The sequence below is a fragment of the Ischnura elegans genome, chromosome 7 (assembly GCF_921293095.1).
Source record: "Ischnura elegans chromosome 7, ioIscEleg1.1, whole genome shotgun sequence".
Classification (NCBI taxonomy): Eukaryota; Metazoa; Arthropoda; class Insecta; order Odonata; family Coenagrionidae; genus Ischnura; species Ischnura elegans.
Genome location: NC_060252.1, coordinates 111782050 through 111805377, shown reverse-complemented (window position 1 = coordinate 111805377; position 23328 = coordinate 111782050). Strand labels below are relative to the sequence as shown.

At 39.0% G+C, this 23328-nt stretch overlaps 1 protein-coding gene across 6 annotated transcripts in view; it reads right to left on the bottom strand.

Moving 5' to 3' along the window:
- The window catches only part of LOC124162702 (neurobeachin), a 1312932-nt gene that overhangs the window by 800729 nt on the left and 488875 nt on the right, over window positions 1-23328 (bottom strand). For all 6 annotated transcript variants that reach the window (XM_046539305.1, XM_046539311.1, XM_046539306.1 and 3 more), the window contains exon 2: window positions 9245-9349. In XM_046539305.1, the coding sequence (XP_046395261.1) occupies window positions 9245-9349 (105 nt within the window). The remainder of the gene's footprint in view (window positions 1-9244; window positions 9350-23328) is intronic.

Genomic DNA, 23328 nt, shown 5'->3' with positions numbered 1-23328 from the left:
GTGCATTAGGGACAGTGGAGACCCGAAAGAAAGAAAATACCAACGTCACTAGTCGACATTGCATCATAAAACACGCGTGCGAACTTATTAATACGCAATTGGAGGAGGCAAAAATACATACGTTTTCGCTCATGAACAAGAGTCGAATTTTTTAAAGAAGGGAGGACTATTGATGTTTGGTCTGAAAATATTTTTGCTTTCACTGCCTACGACTCCTTAATCTATTATCAGAGCTAAGATTCAAAAACCTTACATGACAATCGGTATTTAAAATTGTTACATAATTGGAAGAAATTGAAACGTTGGGTATGAATTTTATGAGCTAACATCGGAAAATCTCATAACTAAAGAAAAGAAAGTGGTCGAGAAAAACAAGTTGCAGTCACTTTTAAAGTTAGCTTCGACGCTGTAAAAGTTCCCTTTCTATAAATACGTCGAAAAGATAAAAGTAAAAATCGCGCGATCATACAAACTTGAACCAAACATCAAACTCATTGGAGCAAAAGCTGCACGGTAGTGCGGTAATGCTTAGCACGAGTTATAACAATGGAAATACATACTCGTGTGATTTGAATTTTTCCTGCAGGCATTGATATCACACAATACGGTTTTAAAGCAGTGTAGCATTTTCAAAGAGTCACATAAACCACGATTCGCTAACATCATCATTCTCTTAAATTTTAATGCGCATAAATGGACAATGCAACGTCAAATTCCACAAAGGTTGACCTCATCCACTCCAATTTTCAAATGATAATTCATAATCCCATAATCGTATTTGGGAAATGTCATTATTGCAAGATATCGAAAATAGCTCAAGAGCGAGAGAAATTATGGAAAAATATATCCCATTAAGCTAAAAGCATGGTTTTGTAAATGTGACGAGCGAAGAGGCATGGAGCTTGAACGGGAAATAATGTCGATCCCCCATCAAATAATTACCACAGTAATATCATTACTCCATTCCGTCCAAATCGAATGAAGTGTAACATTTCGTATCATGATGGAGTGACTATTGGGATTAAGAATTATCAACAATAAAACTCAAGTTTACAAAATAAAATAAAACTCTACTTTTAATAGTAAGTAGTTTGCTATTTAATAACCTTTCAAGGCCTTCTTTTTTCAATTAAAAATGTTGATTTTTACCACCATGATGCCAATCCACACGAATCCGAACACATTCACGAGCCAACCTCTAGATTTGAAATCTCGTCTACAATATATGCAATTTCAGTGTCACAATCGGGCTCCATTATCTTTCCCGCAATATATAAGTGAGGTTTAAATGTAACTAATTGTAGTTTTATAAAATGATTTTCAGAAAATAATAAATTAATCTTCCTAATAGTTTCGGATCTTTGAGGCATCTGAAAGCAGAATATATGTTGAAACGACATTATTATTAGCAAGGGCTAAAGATTCAGTGGAAAAGTATGAAGATTCACTCAAAACGTTGTTATGAACAGTATCAGAGGCGTCCACTAAGTGACGCCTATAATTTGGTTGGAAATATAATTAAAGCAATCTATTCAATCTAATATTCAGCAAACGATCACCACTTTGGTGTTCTTTTCCAGAAGAGAATGTACTAAACATTATTGACTACGTAGGTAGCTTCTAAAGGTTTTTACGCAAGGCCTCCACATATCGTATTTACTTTCTTCAAGTCATCTCTACTCCATATCAATTTCTAGGGCACAACAATGTCAACACATACCAAGCAATGAAAATAGTAGAAAAAAATGAGAAGTGGAAAACTTACCCACACAAACAAATCCTGTGAACCCAAAATTGATTTGAAAGGGCCCATTACTCCCGCCTTACCTATTTTTCTTGCAACATATTAATAGTTAACAATATACTCTAGCATTTTTAAATATGCATGGCACAGAAAATATACCCTTTCCGATATTTTCCACTATCTAAAATTTGAAACCGTTACCTCAGCATTAACTAGGAGGTAATTTTATACACGTCAGATACAGGAAATATAGACAAGTTTCCCCCAATACACCCTCCTTATCTCAAGATAAAAGCGTGAATTTTAAAACAGTAATATACATGGAAAAAGACATAATACTAGCTGTCGAGCAAGTGCGGTGCGTCCACATCAGCCTGCATCACGACATAATTTTTCAGTCCCTATGAGTGATAGCTAAGGAAACTTTTCAAGGGCCGAGGAAATGAAGGCTCAATCAACAATTAATTCACTAAGGTCATTTGGCCATTTACACAATCCCACATTCCCTCATTTCATCAGTCTCTTTACGCATTATTTCGCTCGTTCATATGGCCATTTGCTGCCGTGCGCTCCGACTGCCTAAGCGGCGTCTACTTGGACGAAAAATAATTTAGAAAACTCGGCGGTTCAAAGGTACCATCCGAAAAAGAATTGAATTATATTAGTAAAAATATGATAAAGTCAACCGCCATGATGATAGTTATGTTGAATATCAGTCGTATGTGAGAATCTATGATGCTCGATTTCGAACCTGTTCACTGACTATTTAATTGAAAGAATTAACAATCATAAATATTAGTTTCAATTTGAAGAGATATACTGTATCATACTATATGTACTCTCAGGCAAACGAATAAAATGTGGACCAGGGATTGATGAAGTTGGTCGTGGAAAGTACAATTTTTTATTTTGAAATAGTGATCTCAAAATGAGGAATGAGTGCAAAATTGAAATAAAACTCGTTGTTTAACAACGACATTTAACGGCTCAATGTAATATTATATGCTATACTTTCAACATAAAAATATAAAGGTAAAAAATACTGTAATGTGAGCAAATGAATAAAACGTAAGAATAGAGATTCATCTTTTGTGACTCGAATGTTTACAAGTGAAAAACTCCATTAATAGACTACAAAAGAGAGACAAAAATCAAAGAGTTATATGAAATATATAGCGTTGCCGAGTAGATATAATAATAAAAAAATAATAACTAAAACCAACATAGATAAATAATTAAGGGTGAGAGCGGGCAAAAAATCAGCTAAAATACACATGAATATTGTCCTATGTGTAACTACGAACAAGGCCGACTATTTAAAACAAAATGCATCGCGTGCAGGCGGCTTAAATCAACAATTAGAACGAATGGATATTGCCAAGTCAGACGCCGCGCCCATTACACGCAAAAAGCGCTTTCCTTCATTTAATATCCGGCTTCTGAGTAATGAGCTAGCCCAAGACACAAAATAAAGCCGGCTTAAAAAATCGCGCCCTTGCCAAAGACCACGGTGAAGTCTCGCGCGAATCGAACTTTTGCCCTTCGCCCACTATCTAAATGTCTCATAACCCTCATTTGCCCAATGATGCACGCTTTTCCGTAGGTCGCACCAAAAAATTGCACAGTTAATTTCCGTGCAAATTAATATCCGGCTCACCGTAACCGAACTATTTCGAAATATGTGGTTCTGCTAGTTTCTGCTGAATTATTTGCGAATCCAATGATGGTATAATAGTAATAGTGGCGGATTTGCTACTAAGCAACATCACCAAAACGATACTTGAACATGTACGTAGGACTACTTTTGTTCCTTTTGAAATTCATTTAGTAATTTCATGACCAAGAAAGCACAAAAAATCAGTAGGTGGCGTTACACGGCAATGAAACCGAAGACTTATATTTATATTAACCGGAGACTTATATTCGTCATTATTATTCATTATTATTTATATAACATACATGTATAAAATACATGTATAATGGCGAATTGAATGAAATGGACTGGATGGCATACGAATGAAAAAAAAAACACTTTTTGACGTAAAAATAAATTACTAAATACATCCGGGATAGAGTTTTGGAGATTCAGGTAAGATTTCCGGTCAAGACAAGAGCTTTTTCTATGCGATATTATCGCATCCCCCGTAATTGGCGCACTAAAATCCATCCCGCAAGGCTTCTCAATAATATCTTTTCGGAAGGAGTTGAGACAACAAACGCTATCCCGTACCAGAATGCAAAACAATTTTACGTCAGCGTCAGAGTGATATCAATCTGCTTCGTTCATCATCTTCGTCGTTTCATCTGTTCTCAAAAAAACTATTTCTTTAATATTTTACAGTTTCAAACAGAACAGAAAATAGGATGCAGTTATAAAATGATGTCCTACGAAAAATTATCCTCCGTAGCCGTAACCGAGTCCTTCGCGGCTTCTAACCTAATTCTTGTAAAAGCTGTGGAGCCATTCCTTTTCGCTCGCGGCGGTATTTCACCATTCGCAACACTTTTTTTTTTGTTTTTTTTCCCACTTAGTTTAAAGGAAAAAAATCATCTCTGATCATGGCGACAGGCCATCACAAACCTCCAAACCAGAAAGTGAGGTCACATGAGTGGTGGTTATCCCGTGGTAGACGACACCACCGCCGAAATCATTGCCGAGGGCACCGACGAAACATTTGAAGGTCGCAGAGGCAACGGCGGAAGCGGCGGCGTTTGTTCGCTGCCCTGGCGATGAAATGACGCTCCGGAAAAGGGATTTCGGAAGGTGTGGGGTTTGAGGGTGATGAGAGGAGGAAGGGGGTGGGGAGCGAAGGAAAAGCGAAGGGGGTCGGGAGAAAAGCAGAGAGGGAGCAATCGATATCGGGGACTCATTACGAGGTGGTGATGGTGGGTGGGGGAAGAAGAGGGGAAGGGTTGGAGGCACTTTAGATGAACGAACAGGTGTGACGGGGGGGAGAAGGGAGGTAAGACCATTTCCCGAAACACGTCGTATTCTGCATGATGCGGACCCGAGGCGACAATAGCGTTCGTTTGTGCGGCAATTCCCAAAGGAAGACAGCGGCACTAAGTTACCTACTCTCAAAAAATATTAACTGATTTTTCCTAAGATTCTAGATTCAATATTATTATTATTACCATTAAAGTATTCTACCGATTGAGGTACGCTTACATGGAGTTTTTCCGAATATTATGGTAGCCTCCAATTCCATCATAGACTTCCCTCTTCGATATACAAAAAGGCCTACTCCCTATCATTCAATCTATAAATCCTATTCTCTTCCTTCCTCTCCCTAACTTACCTAACATCCTAACCTCTAAAACTGTTTTCAACATTCCCTTCCCTGCTTGGTACTCGCTCAACCATACATGTCTCCTTCGTATCTAAGAAGAAGCTGCCTCTCCTCACCCACCACGTCCAGCACTTCGTCGTTCCTCCTCCTCTCCGTCCATATCACCTTCTCCTTTCTTCGCCACACCCACATCTCGTATGCCTCCACTATTTCCTCGCCCTCCTTCCTAAGTGTCCATGTTTCCGCACCTAAGAATAACTTTTACAATGCTTCAATTATAACAGAAATATTAAGTGCAGAATGTTATAGCAGTTGTTTTTAGTTTTTTCTCTCTAAGGCCAGGGATACGTTAATGTAAACATTCACATTATGTGTCTATTTATTCCCTTCGGTAGCTTTCTAATCTTATAATGGAGGAGTGCTATTTTCATACGACGATTAAAAAAAATTGTTTGCAGCTTTTAGGAGATGATGTCAGTTTACCAGTACAAAACTGGATAGAATCATGTTTACATTTGATGAAGATATTTTGAAGTCTCATTTTCCTTATGAAAAATGACATGATATTAATTAATAGAGCCATTATTGCCTAATTCTTCGATACTGTCGAGGAAAAAATTATGACAGCCTAAAATAACCCATGGGTGCGAATATAGAAAACAACATGAAAATGAAATTTATTTCGTTTCTTAGCAGATACTCCTAGTGAATAACTGGTGGCTTGGAGGAAACGTGGGACATTGCTGCCGCACAAGGTAGAAACTTTTTATGTGAGGGATGATGACGATTTCAGGTAACTCAAGAGGTTAAAGGATTCGGTACACATTCGGGGGAGCCTAGTTCGAGCTCCGCTCAGGGAAGAGTAAATAACTTTCCCGCAAGGGAATGATTGGACGGTTAAAATTACCCCATGATGTTTGCTCGAGGAGGCAGGCAGAAAATCATCCAGCAGTTCTAGTGACACGTGGATGGCGGGGTATCACTCCTCTTGCCACACAATATGGGGGACGACTCTCCTACCGACTCAGCGGTAAATAAAAAACATACCAACTCCCCTCCCCAGCAGCATGCAGCCATCTCGACGCACCCGCAGAGGACAAGGGACGCAGAATTGACAGAGAGAGGGAAGGCACGAGGAGAAAGAGAGTGCGCGCGGAAAAGTCGTTCGCGTTTCTTCTTTCTTTTCTCGAGGGCCATCATTCGCGCACGCAGTTTCCATGGCAACCGCACAAGAGCGGCGGCTAAGTAGCACTTCCTCCTTAAGTAACAGCGACGGATTTCAGCGGATGTGGCAACAAGGTGACATGGGAGCATTATCAACAAAGGCGCGCTCCTCATAATACATGATAAAAGCCTTCTACTTCCATTGAATATGGATTTAACCAGTCTCTATTATATAATTAGCGCATAGACATACGGCAGAGCTGATAGTATAGGACACTACGACAGGATTGATTACATGAACGAAAAATAAATTACGATAAATAATTTTGGAAAGCATCATTTCATGGCCGTATTTTCATAAGAATAAAAACACCCGCACGAGCAAGGAAATAGAGTTAACAAATCGCTGCTCCCCCTTGAACAATTCCAGAAGTTTTCCTTTCCTATTTATTATCCGGATGTCTATTTTCCTTTATGTCTACCTCGTGTTTCCTTTAAATAACAATGCTTAAATTTCACGTTAAAAGTCAGCTAAGTAATAACCTCCAAAGAGTGATCCCTACCTACAGAAATGCAACTGTTTTGCAACCACATGCACTGCATGAATTCGTGGTGGGTAAGAAGATCATAACGCTGCTTTAAACTCTCAAGGTGGATGGCCCAAGGAGAGTATGACGTGGATGTAGATCTATAATTCAATCTGCAACTAGTCTGAAATAAATTAGCTGCATCGCAATCGTAGTGAGATAATCAATATTATTTTTATAAGAATACCTTTTCTCACTTTGCCCTAACTATAAAGGAATTCCAACAGGTATAGCAAATATCATGAAATTCTAATGAATGGAGGCATTATGATGATAACTTTTCTTACATATCATCATTTCACCAAATAAAATTTTACATGAAGTATTTCCAAGAGATGAAACCCCCAAGGCATACGCAAGACGCAGCCTCGAGGCCGTTCAACACGGGGTACGGAATTGCGCAGGTTAGAACTGCATTAATTTCTAGAATTGCGTGGAATTGCGCGAATTCATGAACGGAATCTGAACAGGGGCTATTTTGCCATCTCACGTCCACGCATTCTCGCATGCGTTCTAGCAATTCACCGCTTTGCACGACGCAATTTTGACTGCGCCTTCGTACACACGTCAGGTTGTGCAAGTACGTGCCCCGAGTAAAACGGCCCTGATGCAACCTATTTCCGAAGATGGAATAATAGTCAGAATGGCCTTAAGTGGCAATGAGTTTCATGATGAAAATTTACAATACACCCAGATGGTATGACGAAATTAAAAATAGATATAGGAGCACGCAAAAAGAGACGAAACACCACGCACAAACTTATATAACGAACTTCTTTGAAATAGAAAAGTGAAAAATGTCCCAATTTTCCAAAACAACGACTTAATAACGACATTTCGTGCATGTACATTCGATTTGGGTCGAATTTACACTTGGGGTATAAGGGAAGGACAAAAGTCTGAAAGAATCTCAACGCAACGGTTAACTTCGGAAGTCGAGTTACACGATAAAAAGATAAAAGTTCAAAATTTTATTTTAAGCGTGCATTCACGTCTTCGCAACCATTCATCACTAAAGGGAAAGGGAAGAAGCCATCCTTAATGCTGTCGAGAATTCGTTCAGAGGAATTAGCCGCAGCTCCAGGGGAAGATATTCCCCAGAGGAGCTCAGACCCCATTAGCGGGGGCAATACCTCACGTTCAACGCTCCAGGAGACGCAAGGGCCGACTTTTCCTGACTTGATTTGTGCATTCCAGCATGCGCTCGGTGTTAATCATGAGATATTACCGCGTCTAGCCCTCAAGACCGACAAGCTCGAACATGAATAATGTCTAATGCTACCTAGAAGTGCATTAGCGTAAGTCTAGACACTCGTTAGAATAACGCAGCGACCGTGAGTGAATGTATCTTAACTTTCAGTAGAAAATAATTTCCCGATAAATAAAAAAAGCGAGATTACCTAAAGACTTCCACGAATTTTACAAATTTTTGGGCAGGAAAAGTACCGATTTCTGATTCCCTCAGCACAAAAAATAAACAGAAAAGAAAAATAGGTAGATTAATAGTATTACCTTTATAAAAAACCAATTTAATTTTAATTAATTAATTTCATTTAAGTTCACTTTAATTTTGCTAATTTAAAAGTATATTTGATAAACTATCCGATGAATGTGATTGAGAAATTTGCCCGTTCCAGCATGACAAAAGGTACCTACTGTCTGTAAAAAAAAGCAAGATACTCGAGTTTGAGGAGCTCTAGCGTCTAACCGAAGCAATCGATTTCAATGCAATAAAAAGCATACGAAAGAGAATTTAGTTCTACGTTATATCATGTACTTTAAAAATTCTTCGGCTAAATAGTATTTCCTGTACTTAATTTTTTCTCAAAAAATACCCGTTTTTTGCGCGTAAAATCAAGGTGCCCAACTTTGAGCGCTTGGCATTCCCGTAGTTTTCGTTCCTATAACTTGCTATTACTAGCAGTTTGCCGAAAACAAATTGTTTATACCACAAAAATTAACGGAGTTGTTGTAAACAACGCAAACCTCTGCTAACTTCGAAACCAGTGAGTCAATTGAAAATTGATTGGTACTGTTGTCTTCTGTAGAATGTTAGTAATGTGTATAGTAGTAAATGCTCTTAATTTCAATCAAGCGAAGGAGTAAAAACGATAAAGTTGGCTAGTGCATGACAGCATCATCTTGGGTTTCCCACCGACAATAACATTGATATAATTGACAATGATTAAACAGCTAACAAAGATGAAGCTCTCGATGCATGCTTGTCTTTCACTTTGTACTCCCTCAGCAACCCACTCCTTCGCATCCGCTAACATTAACAAAAGTTTACGGACAAAAAGAGAAAGTTCTGTGCATTTATAAACAAATGAACAGGGAATAGTACCCGCTCTAATTACGTTTACGAAGGATAAACATTTATACTTAGCCTTTATAAACCGGAGAGAGTCAAAAATGGCTGACTACTATTGGTGTTCAGAGTGCGTTGCTTCGAGTCTTACCTGAAGGTTCGGCGGGCAGTGGTCGAGCAACTCCAGCATGTGCTTGATGTTCTGGGCGTCCTGGATAACGAAGTTAAGCTCCATGTCGAACTCCCCTCCGACCAGCTGCAAGAAGAAGAAGAGAGAAAAAAGGCGTTGATGAACGAGAATTATAATTGTTATGAAAAAAGTCGCAAATTGGCAATCGTAGAGATCAATGCGTTAGAGTAACAGAAACGCTTGTTCGCTCCAGTTACCTCTGGCCCTAATCAATCAGAAAAACGCTTTTTACATTCGTCGCTTGCGACTGGTACTTCATCTAATGCTGGTGGTCTCCTTTATATTTCAATAAAATTGGTATTAAAATGTTCTAACCATGACCTATACATGCTTGAAGACTACATAAGCAGGCAAACTACTTCCACCCACCATTAGCCCTGAGGATGGAACCCGACTCGTATTCCGAAACGTCGGGAGAATAATAATAATAAAAAATAATTTTATTAATCCACACACAAATTACATGACAATAGCAAAATTGAGTAATTTTGGGTAGCCGCGAAGGATAACCTGTTTGAGGCTACCATCCAAAATAATCATAAATTATGCTTTACATTGAGTGTAGCTCATTTTGTGTTACCTTGATAATCTATACTAACAAAGCTTAAGTGCGTACATGAAAAAATAACTAAAGTAGTATTTATAATTCATTTACATCAATATTTTATAACAATATTTGTTCTACACTTTCTTTAGTGAGAAGCCAAGAATGTGCATTTTGCAAAAAACATTTCAAAGACTTTGAAATAAAGCATGACTGGGGTAACAAATTAAAATCATTTGGTCCTACCTACAAAAAACATCTTTTAAACGAAGTCAAATTTGGTTGTGGTAAGGGCACACTTATTTAGGATGGAGGGAGACCACCCGGATGGAAGCCCGAATAGCCTTTTTCTAATATATTTGCCGAGAAAGCATCAGATTTTACTTCACCTGTACATGCTCTTTCCTCTGCTGACCGTTTTTTACATCCCATATTTCCTCAATCACCGTACTCAACAATTGGGAGAACTACGGTTTTACAGACATTGGCTTGAGCTGTCCTGCAGATTTTAGGGCACTAACAAACATAACAAGATTACCGCGAGATGAGGAAAACTTAATAGCTCTCAAGGGTGTCAATTCAATGCTCACGCCTCAACGAATTTCGCCGCTTCTTTTGGTATTCATCACTATTAGACTAATGAGCGAAGAGTGACCGTTAAACAATCCGTAGCAGTCCGTGCAGTTTTGACAGCCAACTTCCCGGAGATAGCAATTGTTGCTCTGATGCGCTGATGTAGCAAGGGGGGCGAGAACGAATACTCCAACTATGCCCTTCATTTCAGCAACCGGCTACAGCGTCAGTTTTCCAATGCACCAAAGAAAATGGCTGGAATTTTCTCTTCCTCCCGTTACCGTTAATAGTTTTATTAAGTGTTTATATCACAAATTGCAACTGCTTCTCAATTTTAGGTCAAATTAATTCCAGGAAATCCCCTTATTGCGCTAGTCGACGATCAAGGGAGGGAAGGAAATAAGAAAGAGGAAGAAAGGGATTCTGCGAATTGAATAACATCAACTGCTTGGAAACCCTAGAATAATTAAAAGGAATTTGAGTTATTCTCTTAATCACTCAGCAATTTTCTTCTATTTCACTGTGCGACTCTTTCTTGGTATTTTTCCAGGAAAATGCTAACAAGTAACAACGATAATAGCTAGCTAGCTCTAGCTTTCCTTCTGGATACTCGCAACTCTAACCATCTTCTTTGAATAATGTAGCCAACTTTTCCGACATTTCGGGTTCTCCCGTGGAAAAAAAAACTCGACGAATCATCAATTTCCTGATTTATCAAACACCCCTAATCTTCATACTATTTATAGTCATAAATACTACGACTACGGTCGCTATATTCCTTCGCTATGCAAAAACCAATTCCGATTCTACAGATTAATTTCCGTGATTTCCTGAGATACACTTAGCTCCAATCCAAGGCATATCAATACATTTACATATTGTCATTCAGACATTCTTTATCTCATAATTAAAATCTGTTGAACCTCATTTTCACACAATGACGTTAAATTCAATGTCTCTGGTTTATCGTAAGCTTTGGTCTTATTTTATTTTCGTGTAATAATTACTAACTTCTGCCTTCACAAAGTCCGGCCAAATTTCCTCTTTTTGGTACCCTATTAATAAGTTCGAGAAGTTTCTCCCTTACTTCCGTTCCCAGACTCGAAAGAAACCCGAAAGAGGGTACGCTCTCAAATTTTTTCTTTCCGCTTGCAACGTCGCACTCCCACGGACCCCACTTCTACTTTGAGGAAACACGATCCCCACCTTCCTCTGACGCGCCTGCATCCCCTTCCTGTCACTGCTCCTCAAACTCTTGCCACCAAAACTTGAAACATCATCCTATCACATGTCCTCAATACCTCTTATTTCCATCTTCAGAATTTTTTTAGCCTCTCAGTTATCAATTTGATTCTTCTTTTCGTCTCTCGGTCCGCCTTTTACTTTGAAGCAATATTCTCAAGCATCTCCATATCATTTAAACCGCTGCTTCAGATTCGATGAACCCAATACATATACTGGAGTAATTTAGTATGATCCGCCAACTTCCCGTGTTCAAGACAAAGAAAAGATAAGAAATCATCATTTGCTCCTCAGAAATCCGAGAAGTAGTTTGGTATGTTCCATTTCATATTTGTTCATTACCTTAGGGAGAATATCCATCAGTGCATACCTCACTTTCCTCAAATTACCCTGATATCCTCTTCAACCTACATTTGGAGTATCCTTCTATACGGAAGTGAGACATGGGCAATGACAATGATAAGCAAGGATAGAGGCCTTCGAGATGTGGTGCTACAGAAGAATGATGAAAATCAAATGGATCGACCGAGTTAGTAACGAGGAAGTCCTAAGAAGGGAAGGAGAGAAGAGAAGCCTCATGAAAGCCTTAATAAGAAGACGGAACAACCTTGTAGGCCACATCTTGAGACATGATGGCCTGATGAAGACAATCGTCGAGGGACAAGTGGAAGACAAGAGCGGAAAAGGAAGATCTCGAATGAAATACATGGAACAAGTTCAACAAGAAGGATGTGAAAGAGAAGAAATACGTAGGTGTGAAAAGATTAGCTGATAGGAGAACTGAGTGGAGAGCTGCGTCAAACCGATCTTAGGATTGTTGATCCTCTTCAAGATCCGGGATTAGCAACTTTTCATCATAAAGGTAATACTCCTAAGGTAGTTTTTATTGATCCATCTTTCTAAGTTTTTCTCCTCCAGGAATTGGAAGTGAAAAACTTCACAAAAACCCTTTCAAGCATAAAAATATGGAGGAAACTGGAAATGAGATGGGTTCAACTTCTTCAATCAGCCGCAACGAGGATTCGGGTTACATACACCATTTTTTAAAACCATCAAACCGACAATTACTAACAAAATTATCCGGCTATTATGGCCCGAAAAATGATATAATACGTTATTTAAGGGCTTATTGTAGCTAATGGTGCGCGTAATCCACTCTCGTTCGTATTTCACGCAGTCGTATTAGACAAGGCTTCATAGAGAGCATGGGAAAAACCCTTTGAAAGGGGATTAACGAACCTTCAGCTTATGGATACTCCTTCTTTAATATCTCCGTATAAAATCGTCACAGTATCATCGCCATTGTGAAGGACAAAGGAGATCATTAGCAAGACCTGACTGTTCTAAAGGCGACCGATTATATCGGGCTGAATATCCAGACAAAATGATGTGGGGAGAACTCTTAGCATGTCATTTATCGGTCCTTCGCTTCATACTCTTTCGGGAGCACCCCAACGCCTCGCCGACCAAGTTTTGGCGGCAATTAAACGATGCATTATGAGCGCAATTACTATCGCTACGATTATGAACCTTCCAATGGTCCCGAAAGCTTGGTAGACGAAGGACTTAACACGCTTGATCCTGACTGAAAGTGAAGAATATTTTCCTCCTTTGGATGAAAAGCGAGCCTTGCAGCTAAAAAAATCAGTATAGGTTTAACTGCGTGTTTACTAGTTAATAATTGAAGACGTATTTATGAAAAAAATTACGCGTTGGTGCAAACTTATAATGTTAGGAGGAATTTTCTTTAAATTTGGCATACATTCTCTACTCAATTTCCAACGTATGGTCAGGAATTGAAATTTATAGTTACTCATGCACAGTATCGCCAAGTAGGTTACGCCGAGTTTCCTAAATTCCAGTTTTCCTGTAACTAGATCCAAGTCGAGACTCACTTCGCGAGGTTCCTCTCAAAAGGGTGGGTCGTGGAATTTTCCTCCCTTCGCCCAAATAAGGGTCCAATGAAAGAGTGAATAAGAGGTTAGGTCGCACGTGGATAGGGCGCGGAAAGACTTCATCCGTGAAATGAATAATATACACAGGAAATCTGTCCGATCAGTCAAAAATTGCTACGGGCGAAAAGAGAGCATTAAGAAGTTTTCGCACGAATTAGTCTGGGAGCTGCAAGTGACTCGAAAGGCTACGTGCCAGGTTTGTCACCAAGGAAGTTTCAAATCTTCGTTTGACCATTTTCGGACTCAGCCTCAAACAGTGTACGTATATACTTAATCAAGTATTCTATTCCTTATATCGCCTCTGTTTTATAAAATGAAAATGCAACAATTACTTCTCGACTGTCGTCGGAGTTTTCCGATCGTTCGTCGTACTAATGTGTATATTAAACTGTCCATATGGTCATATCGTGGTGATAATATATCGTCGTGAACATACTTTCGTACTATTATTGCGACCGGTCCGCTATCGTAAGATTTTATTGGCTGTAATCTTAATAATTACCAGTAGAAGTGCAGATGAATGGATATTTTACTCTTGTAAGATGTTATTTTCGGCTAAGCCAGTTGCACAGCAGAACCGTGGTGATTGACATTAAATTTTTCCTTGGGAAAAGATATCCGCGGCATATTTTCACGAATCCTTCTAATAATGATAGTAAAAAAAGGTTTACTGTGTTCGTTTGCTATAGTTTATTTTAACGTAAAAACGATCATTACCGAATATTTCACGAAATAGTAAGCATTGACCCTTATAGGATTGTTGAATTAAAACTTTTGGGCTATGTCGCCGCGTCAGATTTTGGGTGGCCCCAACGTTTCCCGACCGATGCTGGTCGCTTTCTCAAGGGAATCTGAAGAGGTGGGATTTAAAATATTTATTATTATAAATATTATTTATAGGATTGTCAATGTTTTGGTCAAAGTGGGCGTGGCTTGTCCCACCCAAGCAGCCCCAATCCTGCCACACTGCGCTAAACGCTCGGAACCAGTTATGCCCCCTCCAATATGTTTACAACTTCCTTGTTTGTCACGCTATGGCTAGATTGCTTGAGCTATTGTTGCAGCGGACACTCCATCTCCACATTAAGGCGACAAACACTAAGGGGCTCTGAATAAAGTTTCCATCCGGGTGACAGCGTTCACTCTCTCCAACTTTTCGCGATCCAACACGTTCCTCGTCATCAGGGAATGATTATTATCATGGCGAGGTAAATGATCTTTCTCCAGTTAGAGGCCGCATGGTGCATTCCTTGTCGCCCATGCTCTTCGTGTGCTTTCGCATCGCACGCTGTCCCCTTCAAGTCCACGAGGAGGAGCGGGGGATGCCCCTCTCATCTGCATCCCCTACCGCACCCGCCTCCGTCACCTCCGCTCGCTTATGCTCCCATCCCTTCCCCAGGAAATTCGATTCGGAATTTGATTCCGAAAGTTATGCGGACGAATTCGTGGCTCACACAGATCTCCCATCCCATCCCACTCACACCCAAAGGGGAAGAGCGAATACACACCACTCCCTCACTCCCCGCGCGCGTCTCCCTCCACACCCTAGGCGGCTGACGTAGGGGAGGAGTAAAGCCGAGAGTCGTTCGTTCGTGAATCGGTTGAAATGAACGATCCGTGCAAATGAACCGAATCTTATCCGATCAATGCTAACACACAACAACTTTTATCGATAAGGCACACCGTATATTCATATGCCGCTTGTTTTTTTTTAAGATTAACACCATTATGAACAATACTCTTAAATTATTTTTTTCTACTTATCTTGATCTCATTAATAAATGGTAAAATATTCTTGTAGTATAGGTCAAGAATACCAAGAATATTACCTATACTCCAAGAATATTTTACCATTTAATACGTCTAAGGAGATCTTTTGAATGACTAAACGGGCGTTTAATTATAGATGGTAAATATATAAACCTTCCTTCCTTCAAGCCTTCAAGGAAGCCTTCAAGGCATAAGCATCGATGAAAAACTATCGAGTACAAATGACAAGGTGAAGGCAGATCAAAATCTTCCCATGGCTTAGGAGCGAATAATCCGTATTACAACAAGAAAAATTGAATTCCTCGGGGTCAAATTACCCAAAAATCACTAGCTGCCAAAATGCCTCAACATATGTTGAATAGGTTTCACTTATTTTAGCGTAATCGTGGAAAAACTGTTTTAAATTCAAGACACAGGTGAAGTATCGAATGATTTGACACGCATCTGAATCGAAATCGCTCGACACGAACGCTTTTCGGAAAACAAGTGAATGATTCGATCGCAAATTTGGAGTTTTTAATGCAATTACGAGCCAATGAATTCACCGCTGAATTAACTGATGGCAATATTACCGAAAAAATGCTTGTAATTGGAAGTTAAATAATAATTATAAATTAGTCTTGTGTATACATCATGTGATCCAAGTAAAACTGATTTCAATAAGACCTGTCCGCGAAGGAATGAAATAAACATTTTTTGCCAGAATTAGACTACAAATAAAATTGATTCCAAGAACACATAAAGAGATGAAAATTATAGTTTACGTTTCATGAAGGACAATGCACGTATATGCGTTTTAGCATAATTTGGCCATTTGGCCGTTATACGGTTTTTTTTTAATTCTGAAAAGCATCCAAAGTTTCAGCACATTGGAAAATTCATTCCTTCAGAGAGATCACCCGTCATTTTTCGCACACCTGAATCAGTAAATAAATGGATTTTCATTCTCACATTTAGCCAACGGGGTTCCCTCACGACGCAATTAAGATGATTTGACTTCAATTTAACCAGTCCTTGCGTAGAAGCTCTAAACTTAATACGGTGACGAGCCATTATTATTTATTGTATCTATTTATTCCCCGCATTAAAGGCAGGCCATTATTTCATCAGTTTCTCTGTCCCAACGCCTTGTGGATTCTAGCTCCAGGCATCATTTTCCTTATGCTTGGAGTAGTATTTCCATTAGAATCAATAAAAAATTATAAATTGCAAAGCTATGACTTGACTTGACTATAGTTTATTTAACCTGGATTGGGTGAGGCCAGATGGCCCCATCTTCCCCAACCCAGGGCAGAGTTTCGTGCCATTACAAAGATGTGGCTCGCAGGCCGGTAAAATGTCTGGCTTTCAACGATAATTTAAATTTCATTTCATCTCTGGCGATTAGCAGTCAAGCCTTTCGGGAAACGTGGTGTTGCCGTCACCGAAAAGCACCAGTTTTGGCCATATGTGAATAGAAGGCATTAGTGAATAAATAAATAAATGAATATTTAAACATATAAATACACAAATAAATAAATTATTAGTTTGAAAACATTTAAATGAGAAGAAAAGGATGAAATATTGTATAAAACTTTGGAAAACTTCAGATAGCTAAAAACATGACAAATTAGTATTGTATAAAATCAATAAAAGGGAAAAATAAAGTACCAACAAATAGATGTAAAAAACTATAAAAATTTTGTGGATAAAAAGAAAATTTAAGTAAAAAATGTTCTGGAGAATATTAAGAAATGTACTAAAAACGGTTTTGGATAAAAACTATCTGAATGGTAAAATGGTTAAATGTAGGCAATAAAGATTGTTTTTTAAATACTTTGAAAATAAAAAAACATTGATTTGATTGACCAAGGAATATAAAATTTAAAAGATTTTTTTAATTAAGTAGAATAAGATCTAAAAAGGTGATTATAGATTTTCATTCTGCTTGGCTTGGTCATTATTTCCATTGGGAGGGCATTGTACAAACGAGCAAAAGACACGACAAACGATCCCCCCTTCTGGATGTGCGGTGATGAGGGATTATAAAAGATGTCCCAGCGTTTCTGCTGTTGGAGCACTAGTATTGTCCCAGCAAAATCGTATTGATATGGACACAGGAGGGATTCTTGGTCTCCCACACTTTTTGCCCAGCAGTCAGGATAAAATAATGTTTTCTCGCCCTTATTTTTAGTAAGCCTCCTGTCACAAATAGCGGAGTCATATGTTCTGCCCACCCCAGTCGCAGAGTTTCTTTAACCTTGGTTGGTTGAGGCCAGGTGGCCCCATCTTCCCCCAACCCAGGGCTCTCTGTACAGAGCTTCATGTCATGACATAGGGGTGGCTCGCAGGCCGGTAAAATGTCTGTCTCGCAACAACAATTATGGTTTCATTTCTGGATCATCCGGCGATTAGGAGTCGCGCCGTTTGGGCAACCAGAAATTATTGAGAGGAAAACCCAATTTTTCCTATCGTCAGTTGATGACACAAAACATGAAGAGTATATTTTGGAATCAACATACAAAAAAGGCATTCCATTCATTTATGGTCGAAAATTTCGAATAGTGTTTTGTCACTCATCACGAACAATTTGAAAAAGAAACTACGAACTATAGCCACGAACTAAATCAGCTGACCGAATCATTACCATGAGCTAAATGTGCCGAATCATCAAAAACTTCCACCACGAGAGGGGAAGCTGAGAGAGAGGGAGAAATATATATTTATATGTATAGTGTCCTCGACGTCCCTCACCGCTCAATGCCGAGCCTCCCTCAAATGGTGGAGCGGCACTCTGCGATAAGGAGTGGAAACACTCCCGCCCTCTTCCTTAAAAGCGAGATCTAATTTGAATTAAGAGCGTTTACGTGAAAAAAGACGAAATGAAAGTTAAAGTTTCTTATTTACTTAAGGTTTGCCAATGTTTTTCTTCGCGAATTTCAAGTTTAAATGGTCCACGTTTCTTCTCTTCCTTTGCTTTTCTTAGCAATTTCATTCGACCTCGCGAGATTATCTCATTTTTGTCGTTCCATGGAAATTTGCTTGACATCTCTGGTGTATGCATGTAATTAGTTTGGCATAGGCTCGCACTCCATGATTCCGCAGCGAGATTTATGAGATAGAACACGCGCCTCAATCCAATTCCTTTTACCCCCACTAAAATCTAGTTTCAACGACCGCGTTCACGTATGAAAAAGGCAAATGAATTTGATTTTTTTTTCTGATATCGAATCTTTTTGTTGCTAGGATCCATATATTTTTAATTACCAGTGAAAGGTAAGAATTACATTCGATTAAAAAAATTACATATTAATAGTAATGAATAATTGTGTAATTCCTTTTTAATATCAGTAAATAATATCAATAATAATAAAAACTAGTCCAACGAAACTTCTGAATGCTAAGGCAATCTCAGAGTACCGCAAAATGTTTACTTGACAACACGCAAGCTTTTACGATGAACACAAACACGCGGTAGATTACAATAGAAATAGATGCACGGCACCCACCACTTTTTCTTTCTCTGACTCCTCTAAGAAAGGCATGCCACTGAGTCTACAGCAAATGGTGCTTAACCCATTCGCATCTTAATTTTTCATGGACATCTCTAAAATAAATGCCTTCTATATTTTTCCAAGGGTTTTCATTTAACTATTATTTTATAGAATATGAAATTTTGTGTCAAGATGCATAGAATTTTTATGGGATAGTTTTAGTTGTTCCTTTTTGGGAATGATATTTAGTTTTAAGATAATATTCATTCAATAAACAATATTCAAATGCAACAACAACAATGACGCTACCGGCAGTTCGCCGGCTCTTTACCTTAAGGAAAATCGTATCAAACCGGCGAATCGCCGTCCATTTACCCGAATGGGTGAAGCAGACCCACTTCAATCATTCCCGCTATGCAAGGATCAAGAGTTCATCAGGTACAAAAGATATCAACAGCGAGACACTCTGCGAAGAGTAAAGAGCCATGAGATTAGTAGATGGATAATGTTTATCAAATAATCTTATAATTGGTGTTTTCTGGAGATTGTAAACCCATAAATGAAATACTTAGTTTCCCATTGTACTATTCCCAACTTATTCTTCATTCCCGCCTTGTTCAATCCAACACAATTTTAATCAATTTCGTTCAATATTCTCAATCAATTGCATGTGTATGAGAAGTGATCAAGTCCTCACGCTTTGCAACTGCATTTGAAGCAATATTTCGGGGAATTCGGTCTAAATTATCCTCATGACGGGACTTCGTCGCTTAACGCCACTCTTGGCGTCACGCTGCGCGAATCGCAAAGCCTAAACGGTGAAAGATACGCAGAAACCAACGAAATGTTTGCCCTATGGATCATAAGTTACCCTGATTACCCCTATTTTGACAGTTTTCCCGAAGTCGTAAGACTAATTAAGGGTGTTGGTTTTTAGGCGCCTCACACTGACTAATTATTTAAAAAATTTCAAAAATATTTTTTTGTATATCCTTGTATACCCGAGGGTTAACGGAATCCGATTGACGATTTTGAAATTAAAAAGAAAATGTTTTTATGGGACAGCCTAACGGGACTATAAAACAACAAAAAGTTATGGTACATTTTCGCACAATTCCCCTGAAGTTGAGTAATGCTCCAACCCCAACGCAACCCTCCCCTACCAAAGCGTAATAGCAACCAAATAAACAACAAAATAGCTATAAAAATAACGATTTCTGTACCTGAAGATGTCGTCTCTGCGACGAAAACCGTCGTCTTAAATAAACTGTGTGAAAAACTACCAAACCTTTTAATTGTTTACGATGGATTTTCACAAAGTTAAGCCTGAAACAATGGAGTTTAAAGGGACTATATTTCACTCTTCTACTCAAATGTTTTGTTTTCCTACTATTCCTCGTTAATGTTTCTGCAGTGGGAAGGGTCACGGCAGACCTTTTTTCTGTCATTTCCTTCCATTATACATAATCTATTTTAATTCAGTTTCCCTCTTGATTCAGGCGGCACAGCGAGCCACTCTCCGATATAAAGAGCCTCGAAGTGAGAGGAAACACTCACCTCCACTTTCCTAAAAGCCAGATCTAATTTGAATTAAGTGTGTTTGCATAAAAGATAGACAATGAGGGTTAATGGCGCTTATTTGGTCGAGTTCTTTCGATAGTTTTTTTTTCGAACTTGCATTTAATTGGTCAAATTAGTCACCTCTATCCCAAATTTTCTTCGCATCCTACGGTAGCCATTTTTGACTCTTCGACTCTTCCTAGATCAGTTCCTCTACCTAGTCTCCTGAAAATCAGCAAGTCATTTCATAAGTGTGTACCCATTTTATCACATGCTTCTAGGCCATTCGCGCTCTGTAATTACAATGTGAGATTGATGTGATAGAAGACGCTCCGATTTATTTCCTTCGGCTGAGTGCTATTTCTACAAAGCGTTTATATGTAATAATAGGGAGATTAAAGACAATAGTTTCTTATTCAATAATGCTTCGTAAGTCTTTAACAATAGAAATGTAAAAATTGTTGGATGTAACCTTTTGTAGACCAATTCTCCTGTATTACAAATAAATTGACATGCTGTTATTTTTGCCACTAAACATGTTGTTTTGATATCTGCTTGCATCGCAAATCATGCATTGCTGACTTTGCAGCATTTGAAGGAACTATTTCTATTATTCTCTTCAGTTACGCAACATCTAATTTGAATCCAGTGACACTTGGTTAAGGGAAAAGAGCAGGGCACTCAGCGATATGGAGTCGCGGAGGGCGCGGAGTCCCTCAGCGCTAAAAGCCAAATCTAATATGAATTAAGCGCGTTTACGCATTAAGCATAAAAGGATACGGGAAAGGAAAATAATGCAGCTTAGTCGGTTTCTGTCGTGCGAAATTTTAGGGAACTTTTCCCTAGAATTGTCCTAGTTCCTTCCTTGTTTCCTAGAAATTATCTCTATCTTTCGTGATCATATTGATTATTCGGCTCTCAGTATACTACTCTTAATCTAGGTTGATTCCCGGTAATTTGCTAAAAAGTCTTACACACTTCTTAGCACAGAGCTCAGGGAAACACCTCTCAATAATCACTTACTTAAATAAACCCTTATTTAAGCCAAGCGCTACCTGCTAGCAGGGTACTCTGCTACCTGCTAGCATCCTGCGTCGTATCAGCGCTCAACGCCACGCCCCAAGGTCACCTCACACGCCAACAGCTGGAACCAGAACGACGTCACACGGGCTTTTCCCAGCATTCCTACCTAGCCGTCGCGTTTTCGCGCGCTTGGAAATTTTCACTTTTCATTCAATAGCGAAAATTAGATATCGTCATTTAAAAATCTAAAAGCGAAATACGTACTCCAGGAGTAATAATATTTCGATTTAGGCAATAAAAAAATAATAGGAAACCACTCTATTGTCCTAGTTCCTTCCTTGTTTCCTAGAAATTATCTCTATCTTACGTGATCATATTGATTATTCGGCTCACAGTATACTACTCTTAATCTAGGTTGTTTCCCGGTAAATTGCCAAAAATCTTAGAGAATTCGTTTTCACAGCTATTACGCAATCACTCGCATATCTCAATATTTATATACTACAATACCTCTGTCAATCCCATCCCATTCCATCAATAATAATAAGTGGCGCGGAAGTTATGATATTTCATCATCATGACATTTCTAACTTCATCTACATCTATATACTACCCCGCAAGCCACCTAAAAAGGCGTCTGGCAGGGGGTGTTAGGACACCAGCCGTCAACATATAAAAAGCACATACTCAAACAAAATTACTGCTAGCATTCTTTTAAGCCCTTTATGGTTAGGGGGAAAAACGAATTCGCAATTCTATCCGTTCGGAAAAATATCTGTATTAATTTATCGCTTCTGTTGGACCAGGAAATGTAGTGGTGTTCTAATATGATGTTCTCCGTGTCGTTCTTAAAGATATCTATTGCCAATTGCTCATGCAATCTAAGTCAAGCGCGCAGCCTCCAGTCTTTAGCGGTTTCCAGCCTAATTCGCTTAACATCTGTGTAACGCTGCCCCTTGGCAATAGTTTGCCACTTTCTCCTCACTTAATGACTGCATGGCAGTGGCGAATTCTTCACCCCGGGTTTTCCTCGACATATCGACCGTCATCCGTAGGAGTAAGGCGTATGAGGACTATGAGATATTACTCTTTCCCGGCGAACAACATGTAAAAACTCTTCTCGGGATACCGTACGGGCACGGGCACCCATTCTCACTGCTACTGAGAAGTAGCCAAATATATATTTGTAGTTTTGATTTAAGAATATTGATTTTTTTATGGCCGTCCATGGACATAATTTTGTACGATTATCAGGAGCGTCTTCTATTTTGAAACGTGTCATAAGTCAAGGAACTTCAATGCAAAACACCAGATCATCTTCTTGAGAGAAGAAAGAAACGAACTCCTTTTCGTTACCAAGAAAAGGATGCACCCGTAGGCAACATATGTTTATCTTTCAATCAAGATCCTAAAACCTCTGCCGATTCTTTAGAAAGGCCTGGGTCTCTAACTGAGTCGTTCAGTTCAAATTGTGAGAATGGAATGGGATCGGTTGTGCTAGGATCGTAGCGATCACTGTCTTCTTCACTATAACCAGCTGAGCCAATGGCTTGTGATCATCATGTATGTCATCCAAAATATCTAGAGGAGAGGGTATTGATACCTCGGGTCCATGGGGAACAGGGCGAATGGCTGATTGAATGCTAGGGTTAGAAATATCCTTTTTGTTTCTCAAATTGAAACCTCGTACGTTGCGAGAACAAAAATAGCAGTCATCGCTATGATTTTTGGGCTCCCTCCAAACCATTGGTATTCCAAAACATTAGGACTGCTTTTTACGTTGAAACCATTGTCTCGGAACTTTAACACACACTGCACAAACTTTGTGTAGGGCCCAAGGCTTATCTTGATTGCCTAGCTTTATACCAAAGTAGGCGAAATATACTTTTTCAGCAAGTCGATGGA